The sequence below is a fragment of the Rhinoderma darwinii genome, chromosome 1, assembly GCF_050947455.1.
Source record: "Rhinoderma darwinii isolate aRhiDar2 chromosome 1, aRhiDar2.hap1, whole genome shotgun sequence".
In the NCBI taxonomy this organism is placed as follows: domain Eukaryota; kingdom Metazoa; phylum Chordata; class Amphibia; order Anura; family Rhinodermatidae; genus Rhinoderma; species Rhinoderma darwinii.
In genome coordinates this window covers 31574888-31598620 of record NC_134687.1, presented here as the reverse complement: position 1 = coordinate 31598620, position 23733 = coordinate 31574888, and the positions used below count along the sequence as shown (strand labels likewise).

Sequence of the window (23733 nt, the reverse complement as noted above, 5' to 3'; positions counted from 1 at the left end):
GCCTTGTATGTAAATTAGATGCAGCGTGAAACAACAAGGAGCATCTTTTCTTAAAACTTTCTGTTGTACCATTCCTCTGTTATTCCTCCTGGAAATTTCTGAATAAATTGACAACTGGGTGTTACCATTAAGGGGTGTGTCCCTACACAGACTGACACTGTCCAATCAGAGCTGACAGGGTGAAACTGTGTAGGGACACGCCCCTAAGGGAAATGGTAGCAGCCAGTTGTCAATTTTTGAACACATTTCTAGGAGGAATAACAGAGGAACAGCACAAGTTAGAGTTCTATGAAAATATGCTCCGGAATTGTTATTTCATGGGGAATCCCTAAGATTTCCCTGCCAGCGGTTCTTAAAAAGTGGTAACTATGCCTTTAAATCCATGGGTCAACATAAGGTAATGTAATTTTGTATAGAAAGAAAAAACTAATTACGCACTTTGGCACGCCTGCCATTTATAAACTATAGATTATAATTGTATAATGTTCATAAAAAATACATAACACAAAGTTATCCAATCTAATAATTCCTATAGAGTCAGTTCTACGTTTTTCCTTTGGCCTCTGTCTTTGACTACAATCCCTAAACCGGCCATGGCCACTTGTGTTTTTTTTCCTCTCCTTTTCAACTTTTCTCTTCCTCACAGCAACGTCAAGTTCAACGTCGCCTATTGGCCGGCGCCTCAGCGAGCATCCCCGCTGTCACAGGCACTTTACATGACCAATCAACGATAACCTACTTAACATGCACAAATGTATCCAATCCCGCATCGGGTGGGCGCGGCTTTACTCGTTGTTGCTAGGCTTCGGCATCTCAATCGTTACCATCCCTTTCAGTAAGTTGATTGGGATCTGTCAACATTCTCCGCGACTCTCCTCCCCTCGCCCTTCCCCGCCCTCTACCTTTACGAAAAGCTTTTCAATTGGCTACAACGAAATCGAACACCACGCCTACCTGTTTTATCCGCTCTTCCATTGGAGGTCTTCCTTGTCAATCACCGTATGTCAAATGAAGCTGTGCTCCCGTCTATATGGACTAAGAAGTCCCCAAAGCGTCTGAACTCCTTGTAGTTCGTCCCACTTCATCTTGTTTTGATTTTTCCCTCTGCAGCCAGGGGCGAAGTGGAGAGTTTATTTTTTACCAGATCTCTAGTTTTACATATATATTATATACAGAGACTTATATTTATATACAAGTATGGAGCTGAACTCTCTGTTAATCCTCCTGGAGGCAGCTGAATATTTGGAGAGAAGAGACCGAGGTATTTGTCACTGACACCGGGGTGTTATATGGAGGGAGGGGGCTGCCCAGCCTGGTACATGGCTCCTGTATGGTGACACTGCTCAGTCATCATCCACTTCTATATAATGCACTGTCTATAGAAATCCTCACCTATATCTATACATGTGCCCTCTGTATATACTGTCAGTATACAGCTATGTATACACCACTCTATATACTTTTACACTTGTTTACATATACGTATCCATGCAAATATACTACTGTATATATACTCTACATGCTCTGACCTTGTATATATGTATAGAATTATGTGTATGGTTATCTATCTATATCTATCTATCTATCTATCTATCTATCTATCTATCTATCTATCTATCTCATATCTATCTATCTCATATCTATCTATCTATCTATCTATCTATCTATCTATCTATCTATCTCATATCTATCTATCTATCTATCTATCTATCTCATATCTATCTATCTATCTATCTCATATCTATCTATCTATCTCATATCTATCTATCTCCTATCTATCTATCTATCTATCTCCTATCTATCTGTCTATCTATCTATCTATCTATCTATCTATCTATCTATCTATCTATCTATCTATCTATCTATCTATCTATCTATCTTTCTATCTATCTCATATCTATCTATCTATCTCATATCTATCTATCTATCTCATATCTATCTATCTCATATCTATCTATCTATCTCATATCTATCTATCTATCTCATATCTATCTATCTATCTCATATCTATCTCATATCTATCTATCTATCTCATATCTATCTATCTATCTATCTATCTATCTATCTATCTATCTATCTATCTATCTATCTATCTATCTATCTATCTATCTCATATCTATCTATCTATCTCATATCTATCTATCTATCTCATATCTATCTATCTATCTCATATCTATCTATCTATCTCATATCTATCTATCTATCTCATATCTATCTATCTATCTCATATCTATCTCATATCTATCTATCTATCTCATATCTATCTATCTATCTCATATCTATCTCATATCTATCTATCTATCTCATATCTATCTCATATCTATCTATCTATCTCATATCTATCTCATATCTATCTATCTATCTCATATCTATCTATCTATCTATCTATCTATCTATCTATCTATCTATCTATCTATCTATCTATCTATCTATCTATCTATCTCATATCTATCTATCTATCTATCTATCTATCTATCTATCTATCTATCTCATATCTATCTATCTCATATCTATCTATCTATCTATCTATCTATCTATCTATCTATCTATCTATCTATCTATCTATCCACACCTGTTTAGAAATTGCTCATATTTGGGGTCTTGCATTTGCAACATGAAATTTAAAAAAAAAAGGTGCACATTCGGCTCGTGCATGAAACATCTCGCACTTACGGTACATAGTCGTCCTACGCCACGATTATAAAGCGTTTTTTGACTGCGGTGCAAATGTATTTATTTAATTTATTTCTTTCAGTTACTTCTATAGCGCCAACATATTCCGCCGCGCTGTACAGAGGTCCTCTCTCTTTTTTACGGTCCCCATTGGGGCTCACAATCTAAATTCCCTACCTGTATGTTTTTGGGGTGTGGGAGGAAACCGGAGTACCCGGAGGTAACCCACGCAAACACGGGGAGAACATACAAACTCCATGCAGATGTGTCCTTGGTTGGATTTGAACCCAGGCCCCCAGCGCTGCAAAGCGAAGTTTGCAGGAATATTATAAAAGAAATAACTAAAAATAATAATAAACGCTGAGCCCGGACGCCATTTTTAGTGACTATATATGACGACCATTGCCACTCTTTTCTATATAAGCCCCCTGGTGTGTAGTGTGCGCTGTGCGCATATCCGCAGGAGGAGCAGCGCCTTGTTTCTGTCCGTGTTGTGAGGAGCTGCATACATGTGGATGTGACCAGTGCTGGATACACGACGTGTGGCATGATATAGATATACACAGTGTATACAGCTGCAGGGAGATACATGGCGCTCACGTGCAGCAACATACGGGTGTGTGTCGGAGCTGCTGTCACGCTGGGGACATTGCTCCGTGTCAAATGATTGTCAGTCCCTGCCCAGCTGACACAAGAAGGGGGGGGGGGGTGTTACAATGTAGTCCTGCAGAGAGGGCGGGTGTTTGTTTTACAGATATAGCAGAGCTGACTTTGTTTACATTGGGTCTTTATTGTTTGTGCAACATATTAATAAGATAATTTATTCTTATCTCCGGTTCCTATGGAAAAAAACGTAAATAACACACATCAAACTAGTGGCTGCGCTACACACTCAGCTCTGCTAAATTCTCCAACTCGACTCTGCTATAGCCACGTTCCCAGCTATGCTAAATTCACACCATCAGCTCTGCTACAACCACAAACTCAGCTCTGCTTCAACCACAAACTCAGCTCTGCTACAACCACAAACTCAGCTCTGGTACAGCCGCAACATCGGCTCTGCTACATTTACAAACTCACCACCGTATGCTCAACTACAGCACATAATCGGCTCTGCTAGATGAACAGACGCAAACGGACCATTATCTGACGCATTCAACACCACAAACACGTTCAGGTCCCCTACTACCACAAACACGCTGTGCATACTCCGCTCTGCTCCATCTGTATGTTGCTGCACCGAGTACTGCTAAGAAGCCCTCCCCCTCTCTCGTTGCAGAAGCAGAACATGGCTATGCATCCGTTTTGCCCTTCGACAACGATTACTCCCTGAAGAAAACCAAAGTAGCCTCACTCTCTAGAAAATCCCAGAATAACAGGTAAGTGGAGAAGGCGCCGAGCACCGGTCCCGTGGCGGACACGAGGGGGGAGGTGCTGTGGGCCGTCGCCATCTTTCCTGCCTGGGCTTGGCTCTGTTTTGATTCCATATAAACACTGCCACGCGTACACCATGCCTGCGAGCCCCGCGCTCCTCCCTCATCCCTCGCACGCACTGCCACTGGCGCCGGCCCCTGTCCTCGCCCACATCTGCACTGCTACTGATCCCGCGCAGATAACGCGTCTCTGCCGCACTCCCTAACTTAGGACGCGGCCTGTCGTCGGGTCGCGTTCGTTTCGCCACGTGTCAATTTTAGTTACCAATTCTGCAAAACTTCAGAAAGTTTAGTTTTTGTTTTTGTTATATATATTTTTTTCTCTGGCAGCCCCCTCCCCTCCCAGGTGGCAGCCCCCTCCCCTCCCCGCCCAGGTGGCGTGCAAGGTTGTAGAATTTACACTGGAGAAGTTCACTGCTCGAATTACTGTGACGTTTTTCAGACCGTATCTGTTTGGATTTTTCTGATGATTTATACTGATATTGATCTTTGAGGATCATATCTTGATTAAATCTTTACTTAAAGGGCCAGTACGACACGTTTCGCGCTATAATATGGTCTTATTTTAGTGTTTGTATAAGGGTATGTTCACACGCTGAGTCAAAAAGTTTTCAAGGGAAAACGGCTCCTGATTTTCAGACATTTTTTTAAGTCACTCGCGTTTTTCACGGCGTCTTTTATGGCCGTTTTTTGGGCGGTTTTCCATAATCAATGAAAAACTGCTCCAAAAACGTCCCTAGAACTTCTTTTTCGCGGCCGTTTTTTTTCAAAACGGTCGCATAAAAATAACGGCCCGTCTGGAACAGAAGGCTGTTTTTCCCATTGAAATCAATGCGCAGATGTCCTGCTTCCGATTTTCCGTGCGTTTACGGCCTGAAAAACAGCAGAAAATAGGCTGTGTGAACACACCCTTACGGGTGCACATTAACCCCCCCCCCCCCCCCTTTTATAGCATTTCCTCCCTTGGCCCGTTTTGTGTTGGTCCCAGACAGCCCCTTTGATCTGGTTCAGCAGAACTGGGGGGTCCGGTCTACTGGATGTTAACCCCTGAAGGACGCAGCCATTTTGGGCCTTAAAAACGCTTCAATCTTTTTTATGTTTTCATCTCCGCATTCCGAATGCCATAACAGTTTTACTTTTCCTTCTGGAGCGGTGTGACGGCTTGGTTTTGGCGGGATGACTTGTCGTTTTAATTGCTACCATTTACCCCGACTTTAGATCACTTTACATTGTTTTTGGGAGGTGGAATGAACAAAAAACAGCAAGTTTGGCATCGTTTTTACATTTTTATTTTTGCGGCGTTAACCCTGCGGGATAAATAACGTGTTCACTTTTCTCGTTTGGGTCGCTACGGATGCGGCGTTACCAATTACGTGTTTTTTTTCTTTGTAGAACCACTTAGGGGCCACTGTTGTTATTTACCAGGGCATCTAGGGGGTCAGATGGCCGGTAATGGCGTTCGCTCTGATCCCGGCTGTTGCAGCAGGGTGTTAGCGGTATATTACAGCTGACGCCTGCTGATAACGGCAGGTGCTCAGCTCCTGCGCCATACTTTTACGGCGCTGTGTGGGAACAATAATCCGGGGTTAGAACAGGTATATAGGTTACTTTATTGTAATTGGCACAACCAAAGGTTTTCTTGTAGTAAATGATTCAATGTTACTGATTGTTTATTGCGGCCTGCGGTTCGGACAGGAACCTCAGTTGAGTTGTGCACCTTTAATTTACATATATAATGAATCTAGATAAAAAGTTGAGTAACTTCGTACATACATTACTTCTTCTCTTGTACTGATCTGGAGTTACAGCTCTGAAGCCTGCATTCACAATTCTGCAGGCTTCAGAGCTGAAATCTCCCAGCATTCCCTGCTGTCTCAATGTCTGCAGAGAGCTTGCTCTGGTGATTTCTATCATAGGAGCTCAGGTCGTAACAAAAAGTAATATACGGCCTGCACCGTTCCCCTAGCTGTCTGCAATGGTTGCGCCTCAGTCATAAACAAGACCTGGCAGAGGATCAGGACTGGCGTCGGAAATTTATTTACAGTCTTTTTTTTTTTTTTTTTTTATAAAAGACGGAAAACCCTTTTACATAAAACCTGTCAACTCTCCTGACATGTCTGTTTTAGTGAATAATTGTATTCCCCATGAAATAATAATTCTTGCATAGTTACATAGTTCGTACGGTTGAAAAAAGACATGTCCAATTCTGAAGCATCTTTTCTTAGAACTCTATATTGTGCTGCTCCTCTGTTGTTCCTCCTGGCTATTCATGAATAAATTGACAACTGGTTGTTACCATTCCCCTTGTCAAAGAGGCGTGTCCTTACACAGTCTCACTCTCTCAGCACTGATTGGATAGTGTCAGTCTGTCAGGACACACCCCCGACTGGTAACACCCAGTTGTCAATTTATTCATACATTTCTAGGAGGAATAACAGAGGAACTGCACAATGCAAAGTTATAAGAAAATACATTCCAGAATTATTTCATGGGAAGTACAAGCTTTTACCTATATAGGCCAGGAGAGGTGACCGGTTCTCCCTGATTAAGTTTTTCACGTATTTTTAATATCGGTTAATACCTGGAAACCATCAACAAATGGAAGGTATTGAACTTTAGTTGAACTCGTCACATGTCCCAGTCTGTGAACTTTGGCACGCCCTGCCGTTGCCAGGGCAACGGATCCGTAAAAAACGGACGGCACACAGAAGCTTTCCGTGTGCCGTCCGTTTTATTGACGGACCTATTGACTTCTATGGGCCCCATGGTCACGGAATCACTGACCAAAGTAGGACATGCTCCACTTTTGACGGAACAGAACAACGGATCCGTCAAAATAACGGAAGTGTGCATGGTCCCATTGAGATGAGTGGGTTCAGGGTGCTATCAGTGACAAAAACGGATTGCACCCTGAAGGAAAAAATTGAAGTGGGCATAAATTGGATATTTATGGACTGAGCTAAAGTATACATAATAACTATAACGGATCTGTCAACAGCAGCTTGCTGTTTGTCGTTTTTAAGCATCGACAAAAAAACTAAAAGTTGCAGATATTTATTACGGAGCCAAGGTTTAGCAAATGTAAAGGACGGAACGTATTTCGGTCGCAAGTCCCGGACCGAACACAGTGCAGGGAGCCGGACTCCTAGCATCATAGTTATGTACGACGCTAGGAGTCCCTGCCTCGCTGCAGGACAACTGTCCCGTACTGTAATCATGTTGTCAGTACGGGACAGTAGTTCCACGGAGAGGCAGGGACTCCTAGCATCGTACATAACTATGATGCTAGGAGCCCGGCTCCCTGCACTGTGTTCGGTCCGGGACTTGCGACCGAAATACGTTCCGTCCATTACGGACCGAACATGCTCGTGTGAATTCAGCCTAATAGGGCTAAAGCTGCAATACCCAGACACGGTGCATGGAGAAGGTGCCGGCGGTCTGACCCCCACTGATCACACATGGATGTCTCAACCGATACAACCCCATATATATATATATATATATATATATATATGTCTATGATGTACGTTGCTGGTGTACGGGGATCACAGTGTGAAGGAGAGATCTGATAGGGAGCATTTGCTTTGTACCTGGGAAACAAGGATCACATTGTCTCGTGGTAAGTCAATGACCCCAGCGGCCGGTTCCCTGCGGCGGAGCTGTTTACAGTCACACCACTTATTTTTATGGTGTACTGATAGGATGTGACATAATGATATGATTGGTGGGAGTCCGACCGTTTGCACCCCCACAATTACTAATTGCTGTGCCTCAAGGTGGTGCAGGGCAGAATACCTGCATAATACGGCATGCAATGGAATATAAATATGGTATAAAATATAGACATAGGGGGGGGATCACCCAGCTTTCCTAGACTCCTGAACAGAAAATCGGCCTAGTTATGTATCAGAACATTGCACTCCCTGTCCCGATATCACGAGCGTTATCAGGAGCCTGGAAAAGTTGTGTTCCCAATAGACTGAGGGTGAAGCTTACGCGATTTGTTCTAATTTTAGGAGGACTTTATGTTCCGTGTATTATGTTAGAATTGCGTCTCATCCATCTCGTGTGTCTGTTATTGCCCTGTACTTCGCATACCTAATAAAACGTGCCTGTCATTGGGAATGGGGGATAATGGCGGCTTTATGCACGGTGTGTTGACATTACTCCATCAGGCGAGGGGCTTGTCTGCCACCATTGTCATACTATGGAAATTTTGTGTACGGCTCAACAGCGGCTCCTGATTACAATGACTTGTGTCTTCCACAAGGACGGAGCGATCCAACAAGACCTGCTGTGTACAAACAATACCCTCCAGACATCTGTCATTCACACAACTGCCCACACACCATCCTCCACTCACACCAAAAGCACAATCCCTAATGGCTCTGGTCCTGTTTCATCAGTTTTAATTTTTTCCCCATTAGTAATTGCCGGAAGCAGATTTATTAAAGTGCATCTCCACCCCCTATGAAGTGATTGTCCGCTTTTTACAATAATCTGCAGGAAAACCTGCAGCAAGTGTTCACTTTCTCTACAGCTCCCCCACAGGAGAAATGAAGGATTATACTGCCCCCATAGTGCCCCCACACATTATCATTCCCCCATAGTGCCTATTCACACAGTATAATGCCCCCATGGTGCCTCTCACACATTATCATGCGCCCATAGTTGCTCTTCATACAGTATAACGCCCCTAGAGTGCCCCCCACACAGTATACTTCCCCATAGTGCCTCCGCACAGTATTATGCCCCCATAGTGGCCCCTTACATAGTATAATGCCCCCATAGTGCCTCCCCACAGTATTATGCCCCCATAGTGGCCCCTTACATAGTATAATTCCCCTATAGTGCCCCCCAACACAGTACAATGCCCCCATAGTGTCCTCCAGACAATATAATTCCCCTATAGTGACCTCCACAGCGTATAATGCCCCAATAGTAGCCCTCCACACAGTATAATGTCTTCCTATAGTGTCCTCCACACAGTATAATGCCAAAAAGCTGCCCCCACAATGGCTGTGTTCACACTGAGTTTTTTTGCAGGAGGAAAATTCCTCCTGCAAAAACTGCTCCAGACGGTTTTTGCACAGTGGTTTGACAAAAACTCGTCAAAACACTCGTCGAGGTGTTTTTTTCCTCTTTCTTACTGATTGAAATGGGGTTTTGAAGGCGGAAACCGCCTCAAGATGGGTCATGACGCTTCTTTACCGCGACGCGTTTTTTTTACTCTCGGTAAAAAAACTCGTCCAACTCCCATTGAAATCAATGGGAGGCATTTTCGGGCGGTTTTTGAGGAGTTTTGCGTCGCGGTTTCCGCATCAAAAAACTTGTCGAAAAAACTCTGTGTGAACAGGGCCTTAATGCCCCCCACACATCCACTTACATCCAAAGTCAAATTTAAAATTCTGCCTATTGCTGTTCGTAAATGTACACTGAGCGCACGGTTTGGCTTTAGTTGTGTAACTTACATGTCGGCTGCCACAATGTACTGCTCTCTGCTAACAGGACGCCAGCAGAATTGTATCTTTGGATGTGATTGGAGTAGAAAACATTGTAGTATTTATAAAGGTCCCTAATTCTCTATGTAGAGTTTCCTTAAAGGATTTCAGCTCCTGATGGTCCAGTTCTGCTAGATTATTAGTTGCCAAACCATTGGACTTTTGTTGCGTAGCGTTTGCAATACTCATATAAAACCTTGCTTTGCTACTGAGGCCTAGAATGAGAAAAAGGTTTTCATGTTCTAACAACAAGTGCACGGTGTGACTCCAAACCCCGTCCCCTGAAGCCCCCACTGTTCCCCAGGATTTCAGCCAGTTCTTTCTCAATAGGGTTCTCAATTATTTTCTTCTGTGACGTTGCGCCAGATTTTTTTTCTTCTTCTTTAATTAAACATTAGAACATTTTTTTGTATTCACTCGACATTCGATTTTATTTTCCTGAAGTAATTCCTACTCCTAGATATTGGGTCTCAAGAGGACCTGTCCCCGCTCGGGACACGTCTGTTTTAGTAAATACTTGTATTCCCCACAAAATAACAAGTCTGGAGCATCTTTTCTTATCAGGGTATGTTCACACAGGCTATTTTCAGTCGTTTTTTGGGCCGTAAACGCCCCGAAAAACGGCTGAAAATACGGGGGCTGAACGCCTCCAAACATCTCCCCATTGATCTCAATGGGAAAACGTTGTTCTGTTCCCATGGGGCGTTTTTTACGTGGCCGTTTTTTAAAAATGGCGTGTAAAAAAACGCCCCGTAAAAAAGAAGTGTATGTCACTTCTTGAGCCGTTTTTCATTGGGTCAATAGAAAAACAGCCGCAAAAATGGCCGTAAAAACTCATCAAAAACGCTTGATGCATAAAAAACGGCTGTAAATCAGAGGCCGTTTTCCCTTAAAAACAGCTCCGTATTTTACAGCCATTTTTTGTTAAGCGTGTGAACTCTGCTTTGTGCAGTTCCTCTGTTATTCCTCATGGAAATGTATGAATAAATAGTTATGTACGACGCTAGGAGTCCCTGCCTCTCCGTGGAACTACTGTCCCGTACTGAAAACATGATTACAGTACGGGACAGTTGTCCTGCAGAGAGGCAGGGACTCCTAGCGTCGTACATAACTATGATGCTAGGAGCCCGGCTCCCTGCACTGTGTTCGGTCCGGGACTGGCGGCCGAAATACGTTTCGTCCATTACGGACATAATGACCTCGTGTGAATCCAGCCTAACTCTCCCAGAAAAAAAATGACTGAGTAGAATTTTTGAGAACTTGGCAGAATAAGACCATGAATACGTATTGTTTGTTTGCTCATGTACTTCAAATCGTAGCCGGCGCAGGACGTGTATGCTCCTCCTTCGCGTCCGGCGGTTGCTGCATCAGGACGAGCATACTCATCTTGCTGACCGTGCGGGCACAGCACATGGAGCGGGGCAAGGGCCGCATATCACAGCCCAAAAAAAAAGTGCCTTTTGTTTGAAGCGTTTTTATGCCACGGTTATTGACCCAAAAAAAAAAATGTGCCAAAAGAAGCGTCAAGAAACGCTGGCATTTAAAAATCTGCCTGACAGAAACCTCTGTGTGAACTTACCCTTACATAGAAGCTGTGCTGCAATGTGGATCAGACAGAAGGTCTCAAAAAGCCGCACATGATGCCACGCACTAAAGAGATTCAAACACGGATGCCAAACAAAGTCATAGAAGTCTGCCAGTCTGGACAGGGTGACAAAGTCGGACTCCAGTGAACCACAGAGAGAGCCAAATGGAGAAAACTCTGAACTGTGATGAACCTTCCCAGGAGTGACTGCCTCCAAAAATGTCACCAAGAGCGCGTCAGCGCGGTCACAAAACATCCCAGACCAACACGTAAAGGACTGCCGGCCGCGCTTGTCTCAGTTAAGGGCAATGGACACGATTCCACAGTAAGTGTCAGTTCACACATTGCATAAATACTGCGGATTTTCTGCAACGGAATTTGTTGAGGAAAATCCGCAGCAAATACAGCAGCAGCAAAGTGGATGAGATAAAACAAATCTCATCCAATACTGAGCGGAAAAACCTCTGAGAAATTAAATTTTTTACCTAAATGCTGATTATTGGTTGCGGGTTTTCCCCAGTGATTCAACTGCAACAAATAGCAGCTGTTGCGTTTTTTTGTGGCGGGTTCGCAGCGAGTCCCCCACAAAAAATGCAACTCAGAAAAAAACAAAATCTCATACTTACCCAGAAGTCTGTCTTCCTCCCTCCAGCGCGGCCTCCTGGGATGATGTTTTTTTATCCCATGTGACTGCTGCAGCCAATCAATCACAGGGTGCAGCAGTCTCCTGGGCTGAAACGTCATCCCAGGAGTCTGGCCCGCTATGTGCTGTCGTTTTCCGCAGCGGACATTCCGGGTGAAAAAGTGGAACTTTTTGGACGAATCGGGTCTTGTTAAATCTGGCGTAAGTACATCATACATGTTGGTGGTAGTAGTGGGATGGTCTGGGGCTGCTTTGGTTTTGCAGGACCTGGATGACTTGTCATAATTGTCATAATTCTGCTCTATAGAAAATCCTGAAGGAGAACGTCCGCCCGTCAGTTCGTAACCTGAAGCTCAAGCGCTGCCGGGTTATACAGCAGAACAATGATCCAGAGCACACACCTCTAAATGGCTGAAAAAACCCAAAATTGACGTTTTGGAGGGGCCGAGCCAAAGTCCTGACTTAAATCTCATTGAGATGCTGTGGAAAGACCTTAAACGGGCAGTAGGTGCTCAAAAAACCCTACAATGTAACCGAATGAAAACCATTCCGCAAAGAAGAGCGGGACAGAGTTCCTCCACAGCGATGTAAAAAGCTCATCGCAAATTATTGCAAACGTTTGATTGTAGTTGTTACTGCCGAGGGCGGCACAACCAGTTATTAGGCCTAGGGGGGCATTTAGTTATTTACATGGGGGGTATAGGTTTTGAATAAATCTTTATCCTCAATAAATGGAATGATCATATAAAAGCTGCATTTTGTGTTGTCTTTATCTTATAATAAAATTATTCGGATAATCTGAAATATTTTAATGTGACAATTTAGCAAAAATAGCAGAAATCTGATGAGGGGCAAATACTTTTGCTTAGCACTGTATACATTAGTACATTTGTATGTTAACCCCTTAATGACCGCCTATACGTGTTTTCATGGCAGCCATTAAGGGTACTTATGCCAGAGCTTTGGCATAAGATAGCGCCCCCGGGAGGCGCTTGAACTCTGTGTACTCAGCTACGGAGGTAGCTGAGGCCTCGGAGCACAGACCGAGGACCGTTTTGTCCGATCCCCGGTCACGTGATCGCCGTTATTCACCGAATAACGGCGATCGCTGTAAAAACAGTGGCGGTTAGTTCTCTTTCTTCTTTCACAGAATATATTCTGTGAGAGAAGAGAGAAATGGTCAAAATAAGGGCCAGCCCCGCCTATTAGACCCCCGTCCGCCCCCCGTACCTGATAATCAAAATGGCGTGACTGACTGTCACGTCACAATGACAGAACACATTACACTACGTAGGTAGTGTAATGTATTCTAGCAGCAATCAGCGCTGCATGTCTGAATGTCCCCTAGTGGGACAAGTAAAAAAAGTAAAAAACAGATAATAAAAATGTTTTCAAAAAGTGTAAAAATAAAAGTTATAAGTGACATAAACAAAAATTTTTTTTTTCCTTATATAATAAGTCTTTTATTATAGGAAAAAAATGAACACGTTCAAAAAGTACACATATTTGGTATCACCGCGTTCGTAACGACCCCAACTATAAAACTATAATATTATTTTTCCCGCACGGTGAACACCGCAAAAAAAAAGTATAAAAACAATGCCAGAATTACTATTGTTTTGGTCACCCCTCCTCCCAAAATATACAATAAAATGTGATCAAAAAGTCGCAAGTACTCCAAAATAGTACCAATAAAAACTACAACCCGTCCCGCAATAAATAAGCCCTTACACAGCTTTTTTGACTGAAAAATAAAAACGTTACGGCTCTCAGAATATGGTGAGACAGAAAATAAATTATTTTATGAAGTGATTTTATTGTGCAAACGCTGCAAAACATAAAAAAAAACGATATACATCTGGTATCGGCGTAATCGTACCGACCCGCAGAATAAAGTATAATTGTCATTTATAGCCCAAGATGAACACAGTAACGAAAAAAGAATAAAAAACATTGTCAGAATTGATGTTTTTTGGTCACCTTGCCTTCCAAAAAATGGAATAAAAAGTGATAAAAAAAAAAATCACATGTACACCAAAATGGTACCAATGAAAACTACAGATTGTCCCGCAACAAATAAGCCCTCACACAGCCCCGGTGGTGAAAAAAGAAAGAAGTTAAAGCGGATAAGATCGGGCGCCATTTATCAGTGCGACACCGGCCACATATCTGCGGATTATTATTTATGTACCCCATTATTATACCCTCTTATTATGCCCTGATGTACCCCGCACAGGTTACACATACCCTCACATTATAAACTGAAATACCAGCAAAACCCCAAACAGAACTACTACCAAGCAAAATCTGCGCTCCAAAAGCAAAATGGCGCTCCCTCCCTTCTGAGCCCTACAGCGTGCCCAAACAGCAGTTTACGTCCACATATATGACATCACGATTCCAGAGAGAACCCGCTTAATATTTTATGAGGTATTTGTCTTCAGTGGCACAAACTGGGCGCAACATATAGTGCACGAAAATGGCATATCAGTGGAAAAATTTTAATTTTCACTCTGCACTATCCGCTGCGCATTAACTTCTTCGCGCACCACGACTTGCTAGCATGTCGTGGTGTGGGGGATGATGTATGGAGACACCCGGGACTAACGGACAGGAACAGTGATCGCGCTGTTTCAGGAGCCTGTAAAAATGACAATATACTTCAATACGTTAGTATTGTACTAGTGATCTAACGATCGCTGGTTCAAGTCCCCTAGGGGGACTAATAAAATGTGTAGAAACAAAAGTAAATTATTATTAGTGAAAAAAAATTATTAAATATTTTCTGTACAAAAAAAAAAAACCTTTTCACATTTTTTCTCTAAAGTAATTTAAAAAATACACAAAATTAGTATTGCTGTGTCTGTAAAAGTCCAATCTATTACAATATACCATTATGTAACTCGCACGGTGAACGCTGTGAAAAAGAAAGAATTTAAAATGGCAAAATTGCTGTTTTTTGGTCACTTCGGCTCTACCACAAAATGTAATAAAAAGTGCTCAAAAAGTTGTATGTACCAAAAAATGGTACCAATAAAAACTACATCTCATCCCGCAAAAAATAAGCCGCTCTATTGACGGAAAAATAAAAAAAGTTATGGCTCTTGGAAAGCGGGGAGGGAAAAACAAAAAAGAAAAAGCAAAAATGGATCAGTCCGGAAAGGGTTAATTACTTTCTAATGAAAAAACATTTATGACCACATATGGGGTATTGCCGCACTCGGGAGAAATAGCTTTACAAATGTTGGGGTGCATTTTCTCCTTTATCCTTTGTGAAATTGAAAAAATGCAACATTTTAGTGGAAATAATATTGATATTCATTTTCACGGCCTAATTCTAATAAATTCTGCAAAAGACCTGTGGGGTCTAAATGCTCACTATACCCCTACATAGATCCTAAAGTGGTGTAGTCTCCCAAATGGGGTCACTTTTGGGGGGTTTCCACTGTTTTGGTCCCTCAGGAGCTCTGCAAATTCTACATGGCACCCGAAAACCATTTCAGCAAAATTTTAGCTCAAAAAGCCAAATAGCGCTCCTTCCATTTTAAGCCCCGCTGTGGGTCCAACAGCAGTTTATTACCACATATGGCGTATTTATGTAATCGAGAGAAATCGTTTTACAAATGTTGGGGTGCTTTTTCTCCTTTATTCCTTGTAAAAATTAAAAAATGTCTACTTTTTTTCCACTGTTTTGGTCCCTCCAGTGCATTGCAAACGCAACATGGCACCGAAAACCATTCCAGCAAAATCAGAAATCCAAATGGTGCTCCTTCTCTTCTGAGCTCTGCTGTGGGTCCAAACAGCAGTTTATTACCACATATGGGGTATTTTTCTATAATCGGGAGAAATTGCTTTACAAATGTTTGGTTGTGTTTTCTCCTTTATTCCTTGTAAAAATTTTAAATTTTTACGTTTTTTCAGAAAAAAAGTAGATTTTCATCTTCACATACTAATTCAAATAAATTTAGCAAAAAAAACTGTGGGTTCAAAATGCTAACTTTACCCCTGGGTAAATTCATTGGGGGGTGTAGTTTCCAAAATGGGGTCACTTTTGGGGGGTCTTTACTGTTTTGGTACCACAGGACCTCTTCAAACCTAACATGGTGCCGAAAATATATTCTAAAAAAAGGACGCCCCAAAATCCTCTAGGTGCTCCTTTGCTTCTGAGGCCGGTGTTTCAGTCCATTACCGCACTAGGGCCACATGTGGGATATTTCTAAAAACGATAGCATCTGGGCAATAAATATTGTGTTGCATTTCTCGGGTAAAAAATTCCGTGGTACAGAAAAAAAATGATTACAAATGAATTTGGGCAAAAAAAAATGAAATTTGTAAATTTCACCTCTACCTTGCTTTAATTCCTGTGAAACGTCTAAAGGGTTAAAACACTTTCTGAATGCTGTTTTGAATACTTTGAGGGGTCAGTTTTCAAAATGGGGTGATTTATGGGGACTTTCTAATATATAAGGCCCTCAAAGCCACTTCAGAACTGAACTGGTCCCTGAAAAAATAGGCTTATGACATTTTCTTGAAAATGTGAGAAATTGCTGCTAAAGTTCTAAGCCTTGTGAGGTCATAGGAAAATAAAAGGATGTTCAAAAAACGATGCAAACATAAAGTAGACATTTAGGAAATATAAACTAGTAACTATTTTGTGTGGTATAACTATCTGTTTTATAAGCAGATACATTTAAATTTAGAAAAATGCAAATTTTTGCACATTTTCGCCAAATCTTGGTGTTTTTTTTACAAATAAATATTGAATTTATCGGCCAAAATTTTTTCACTAACATAAAGTACAATATGTCACGAGAAAACAATCTCAGAATCACTTGGATCGGTAAAAACATTCCCAAGTTATTACCACATAAAGTGACACGTATCAGATTTGAAAAATCAGCATTTGTCCTGAAGGCCAAAACAGGCTCCGTCCTGAAGGGGTTAAAGTACAGTATAGAGATTGTAACAAGATTCACATTTGTTACCTATCCACATCATAGGTGATAAATGTCTGATCGTTGGGACCCCCTTCGATCACTATGATAGGGGTACTGAGCAACCCGTTCCTTTACACTGCAGGAGGAGTCTAAAAGAAGCGGCGGTCGGGTATGCGTATTGCCACTCCATTCAAAGGCTATGGGACTGATGGAAATAGCTGAGTACAGTGAGGACAACGCCTTTGAAAAATTTAAAATCCCCCTATGGTATTCAATAAAAAGGTAAAAGAGAGAGTAAAAGTTAAAAAAAAATTGGCCCATTCCTCAAGGGATTAAATATAGCCTACCGTTCTCTCCGGTCAGGCCCTGACAACATGACTGAGGCACCACGTGCCTCGTACCGCCCTTATGGTGCTAGCTGGTTGCAGATTGGTAGGCTGAATATTGTGGGCACGCAGAACGGTTACGTGCGCGGGCGTGTAGGCGCGTCGTTCACACAGACATGCATTTTGCAGCAGCAGTAAAATCACCAGTCGCCCAGTGCAGCCAATGAGATGACATTACTACTCGGCTCTCACTTCACATGTTGGCTGGGCAGCGTTACAGGTCACTCAGCGTGACATGAACAGGGACATTTTGTTCAGCTTCTTTGTTGTGGTAACATTTAGCCGAGACTCCGTCCAAATATGAGTTTCCTAAAACAGCAGGTGTCCTCCAAATGATTACAAATGAAAACTTCAATAAAGCATTCAATAAAAAAAAAATATATATATATAAACATAGAAAATAAACCGGATTATTTTCTCTGCATTTATCTCCGTATTTATTACTATCGCGTCCGTATTTTGTTCCGAAGGGGTTGTATTCCTTTTAATAAATAAACCTGATCAGTGAAAATATTACAGATTAAAGGGGTTGTCAGGTTCAGAAAACAAGTTTTCATACACTCTATTAGGGAATTATGAGTTAACAGGTGGGGGTGCGGGGTCCTCTGTTTAGGATCCTCATTACTTTGCCAGAGTGGAAAGCGGTTACAAAGAGCGTCTCTCGCTCTGGAGGACCTGTCCTGTATTACACAGACAACCCATTGATTTGAATGAGCATTGTGTAATGCTTAGTTTCCTCTGTGGTGGCGCTGCAGGGAAATAGAACACTTAGGGTATGAGCACACGATAACTGCATTTACGTCTGAAATTACGGAGCTGTTTTCAGGAGAAAACAGCTCCTGAATTTTAGACGTAATTGCTCGTACTCTCGTTTTGCGGGGCGTCCATTACGGACGTAACTTGAAGCTGTTCTTCATTGGATTCAATGAAAAACGGCTCCAACGGCTGTCTTTTGACAGCGACGCGTAAAATTACAGGTTGTCTGCACAGTACGTCGGCAAACCCATTGAAATGAATGGGCAGATGTTTGCCGACGTATTTGAGCCGTGTTTTCAGGCGTAATTCGAGGCGTAAAACGCCTCCATTACGCCTGAAAATAGGTCGTGTGAACCCAACCTAAGGGTATGTTCACACGCTAAACAAAAACGGCTGTAAAATACGGAGCTGTTTTCAGGGGAAAACAGCCCCTGATTTTTAGCCATTTTTTAAGCATCAGGCGTTTTTTGATTCGCTTTTTACGGATGTTTTTGTTTACGGATGTTTTTTACGGATGTTTTCGGATGTTTACGGCTCAAGAAGTGACATGCACTTCTGTTTACGGGGCGTTTTTTTACGGGCCGTTTTTTGAAACGGCCACGTAAAAAAACGCCCCGTCGGAATGAAACGCTGTTTTTTCCATTGAAATTAATGGGCAGATGTTTGGAGGCGTTCAGCTTCTGTTTTTTCAGCCATTTTTCGGGGGGGGGGGGTTTACGGGCCAAAAAACGTCTGAAAAAAGGCCGTGTGAACATACCCTTACTGCCAGGTTTCCACACAGATTACAGCAGATCACTGGGGATCCCGTCAGGGGGGCACTGTGATCTACTAATCCCTAACAAGTAGGAATTGTCCAAAGTGGGGAACCCCTTTAAGTCAACCTAGTTTCTATTTTGCAGTGTTTTCCAGTTTAATGCAGCCAGCAGTGTAAGCAACGCAGGGATTTGTTCTGGTTACCGTGGCCACGTCCAGGTTCAGCTGTATATGTATAGAATTAAATACACTTCCTCCTCTAGTCGATACTAGTTATACACAAACACAATTACAGTAGAAATATACACATATTACTGGACGTAGCCATGACAACCAGAACAGAACTGTCCTTTGTTTACATTGCTGGACTCCCCCGTATTGGCATGCAATCACCAGAATTCATATTTATGTACGGCTGCTCGGGTTCTACGAAAGGACACATGGGCTGTCCTAAGATAATGCCTGTTGGGGCATACTTTTGATAAGCCCTAACAGATGCCTGTGTATATGATTATTCACAGGCATAACATATTAGTATATAGGAAGTTATCAAATACATTATAGTTAAAGGGGTTGTCCACTACTGAACGACTGATGACCTATCCACCGGATAGGTCATCAGTATATCATCAGCGCAGGTCTGCATCCGGACCCCGCACTGTTAAGCAGTTTAGGCTATTTCCGGGCACCGGATGTTACGGCCCATTATGCGATGTACGGACCTGGAGGCAGTTGGCTCCGTAAATAGCATAGCGGTCGTACTGCCGAACTGCTTCGGTTCACTTGAATACAGTACGGCAGCTCGCCGCTATTCAGTGGCCAGAGCCAACTGCTTCCGGCATGTACATCCGGTGCTCGGAGGTAGCCGGAGTGTCTTAACGGTGCGGAGTGCGGGTGTCGGACCCCCCACCGATTATGTACTAATGACCTATCCGGTAGATAAGTCATCAGTTGTCCAGTAGTGGGCAACACCTTTAATGGCAAGGTTCACCTTTACACATTTTTTTTACAAGTCACGGGCACTGAACCACACCAATTTTTTGTTTGATCAGTCAAAGAAACCCCAATAGCTGCTTAATTCTAGTCTGCTGTTGTATCTAGAAAAGAGAAAACGCAAAAAGGAAATGATCTGCATGGTCTGAACAGAAAAGCAAATATTGTGTATAGTTATCCAGGAACTCCCCTAAATCTTTGTATAGGACGCCCTGTGGTCTGGGCCCCTCCTCCTCCTTTTAGTGAAGCCATTTCTTTTGAGAATTTCCCCAATTTTCCCTTTGTACTATAATTTTAATTCTCCAGTATTAAAAACTCCCTTGGATGTACGATCATGGAATTCAGACTTGTTATTTGACTTTCTGTTACACCTCAACATTTCCCTTAAAATAGTATATACACCTTAGCCAGTTTCTTAGCCTCGAGTCAACTGCCAGTGATGTAGTTTATAGCTTTTAGTCAACTGGCATTGGATATGGTTAATAGCCTGGTGTCAGCTGGCAGTGGTGTGTTCCATAAACTTGTGTCAACTGGCAGTGATATGGTTAATAACTTGGCGTTCGTAGGCAGCAATAAAGTTCTTAGCCTGTTGTCAATTGCCAGTGATCTGGTTCATAGCCTGGTTTCAACTAGCAGTGATATGGTTAATAACCTGGTGTCAATATGCAGCGATATATTTCTTAGCCTGGTGTCAATTGGGAGTGGTATGGTTCATATTCTGGTTCCAACTGGCATTGATATGGTTAATAACCTGGTGTCAATAGGTAGTAATATAGTTCTTAGGCTGGTGTCAACTAGCTGTGATATGGTTAATAAACTGGTGTCAACTGGTAATGATTTGGTTTATAGTCTGGTGTCAACTGGCTGCATTATGGTTCATAGCCTGGTGTCAGCTGGTAGTGATATGGTTCATAGCCTGGTGTCAGCTGGTAGTGACATGGTTCATAGCCTGGTGTCAGCTGGTAGTGATATGGTACATAGCCTGGTGTCAGCTGGTAGTGATATGGTACATAGCCTGGTGTCAGCTGGTAGTAATATGGTTCATAGCCTGGTGTCAGCTGGTAGTGATATGGTTCATAGCCTAGTGTCAGCTGGTAGTGATATGGTTCATAGCCTAGTGTCAGCTGGTAGTGATATGGTTCATAGCCTGGTGTCAGCTAGTAGTGATATGGTTCATAGCCTGGTGTCAGCTGGTAGTGATATGGTTCATAGCCTGGTGTCAGCTGGTAGTGATATGGTACATAGCCTGGTGTCAGCTGGTAGTGATATGGTTCATAGCCTGGGGTCAGCTGGTAGTGATATGGTTCATAGCCTGGTGTCAGCTGGTAGTGATATGGTTCATAGCCTGGTGTCAGCTGGTAGTGATATGGTTCATAGCCTGGTGTCAGCTGGTAGTGATATGGTTCATAGCCTAGTGTCAGCTGGTAGTGATATGGTTCATAGCCTGGGGTCAGCTGGTAGTGATATGGTACATAGCCTGGTGTCAGCTGATAGTGATATGGTACATAGCCTGGTGTCAGCTGGTAGTGATATGGTACATAGCCTGGTGTCAGCTGGTAGTGATATGGTTCATAGCCTGGGGTCAGCTGGTGGTGATATGGTTCATAGCCTGGTGTCAGCTGGTAGTGATATGGTACATAGCCTGGTGTCAGCTGGTAGTGATATGGTACATAGCCTGGTGTCAGCTGGTAGTGATATGGTTCATAGCCTGGTGTCAGCTGGTAGTGATATTGTTCATAGCCTGGGGTCAGCTGGTAGTGATATGGTTCATAGCCTGGTGTCAGCTGGTAGTGATATGGTTCATAGCCTGGTGTCAGCTGGTAGTGATATGGTTCATAGCCTGGTGTCAGCTGGTAGTGATATGGTACATAGCCTGGTGTCAGCTGGTAGTGATATTGTTCATAGCCTGGGGTCAGCTGGTAGTGATATGGTTCATAGCCTGGTGTCAGCTGGTAGTGATATGGTTCATAGCCTGGTGTCAGCTGGTAGTGATATGGTTCATAGCCTGGTGTCAGCTGGTAGTGATATGGTTCATAGCCTAGTGTCAGCTGGTAGTGATATGGCTCATAGCCTGGTGTCAGCTGGTAGTGATATGGTACATAGCCTGGTGTCAGCTGGTAGTAATATGGTTCATAGCCTGGTGTCAGCTGGTAGTGATATGGTTCATAGCCTGGGGTCAGCTGGTGGTGATATGGTTCATAGCCTGGTGTCAGCTGGTAGTGATATGGTACATAGCCTGGTGTCAGCTGGTAGTGATATGGTACATAGCCTGGTGTCAGCTGGTAGTGATATGGTTCATAGCCTGGTGTCAGCTGGTAGTGATATGGTTCATAGCCTGGGGTCAGCTGGTGGTGATATGGTTCATAGCCTGGTGTCAGCTGGTAGTGATATGGTACATAGCCTGGTGTCAGCTGGTAGTGATATGGTTCATAGCCTGGTGTCAGCTGGTAGTGATATGGTTCATAGCCTGGTGTCAGCTGGTAGTGATATGGTTCATAGCCTGGTGTCAGCTGGTAGTGATATGGTTCATAGCCTGGTGTCAGCTGGTAGTGATATGGTTCATAGCCTAGTGTCCGCTGGTAGTGATATGGTTCATAGCCTGGTGTCAGCTGGTAGTGATATGGTACATAGCCTGGTGTCAGCTGGTAGTGATATGGTTCATAGCCTTGTGTCAGCTGGTAGTGATATGGTACATAGCCTGGTGTCAGCTGGTAGTGATATGGTTCATAGCCTGGTGTCAGCTGGTAGTGATATGGTACATAGCCTGGTGTCAGCTGGTAGTGATATGGTACATAGCCTGGTGTCAGCTGGTAGTGATATGGTTCATAGCCTGGTGTCAGCTGGCAGCGATATGGTTCATAGCCTGGTGTCAATTGGCAGTGACATGGTTCTACGTCTTTTAGGGCCTATGACTAATCCTGTGCCAGGCCTGGTGCCAATAAAGTTGTGAAAAACATGTGGTGTCATGTGCTGGTGATGCTATATAGTACCAAATTCCATTTATGACTGGAGACAGAGATTTAATTATATCCATGTTCTCCCTCGTGATTCCTCCTCTATAGCCACACGTAGGTATCTACCCAGCAGTTGATTGTTATTGGTGTACAATTGAATTTGCAGCTGCCATCACCCCATGAGCCACATACACGTGGCCTGCAAAACCCCACGTAATTCACGAGTCATTGACTGGTGATCACCATTGTGATCCCAACACAATTCATCTTGTATGTAGCACATCCATGGTAGGGAACCAGCAGCTTTTCTGTTCCCCATATCACATATTACAGGCTGATCGATGAAGCCAAAAATAATCTAATGTCCGTAATCGAGGGGTCATCCTTTTGGGTGGTCGTTTGGGGCGAAAAGTAAGATTGGCCATTTAGTTATTTTTTGTTCTTTCTGGGATGAGCGATGCCATGTCACCTCCGAGCATAGCAATAAGGCGACATCGGATGTGGTAACTATTTTCTAAACAGTGTCCAGAAAACGTTTTCTAATGTATCTGGCTATCTTAAAGAGAACCTTTCACCTCCCCATACATGTGCAGCTGAGTGCAGCATATAATGGGGAGGGCCGCACAAACCCTGGGGCACTTTACATTTTTTTTCTACCCTCCTCCGTTATTTAGATATCGGTGCTGTTATATTTGGCGCCCGATATTTAAATAACCCCCTGAACTGTCAATGGGGCGTGTACTGGCAAGGGGGTGTGTTACTATGGCTGTGACACTGTCCAATCAGATATGGACAGTGTTACAGCAAGAGCGAGGATACAGGAGAGAGAGAGTGTGCGCTCGCGCGCCCGCTCTCGCACTCACTCTTCAGCTTTCAAGATTAGTCTTCTGCCGAACTGGCAAGGGGGCGTGTCACTGCTACAGACAGTGTAAGAGCTGTGGAGAGGATAGCGCGCAAGAGATCAGTCTTCTACTTTGTCTGCCGAACTTTTAAGGGGGCGTGTCTCTGCTACGGACAGTGTAAGCGCTCCCCAGCTCTTACAGTGTCCATAGCAGTGATACGCCCCCTTGTCAGTTCGGCAGAAGACTGATCTTGAAAGCTGAAGAGTGAGAGCGTGCG

At 43.2% G+C, this 23733-nt stretch overlaps 1 protein-coding gene across 1 annotated transcript in view; it reads left to right on the top strand.

Moving 5' to 3' along the window:
* Positions 1–844: 844 nt before the first annotated feature.
* MXD4 (MAX dimerization protein 4) overlaps positions 845–23733 on the top strand; it is a 70791-nt gene continuing 47902 nt past the window's right edge. The window contains exons 1-2 of the mRNA XM_075848964.1: positions 845–1261; positions 3953–4052. Coding sequence (XP_075705079.1) covers positions 1198–1261; positions 3953–4052 — 164 coding nt within the window. The 5' untranslated portion in view covers positions 845–1197. The remainder of the gene's footprint in view (positions 1262–3952; positions 4053–23733) is intronic.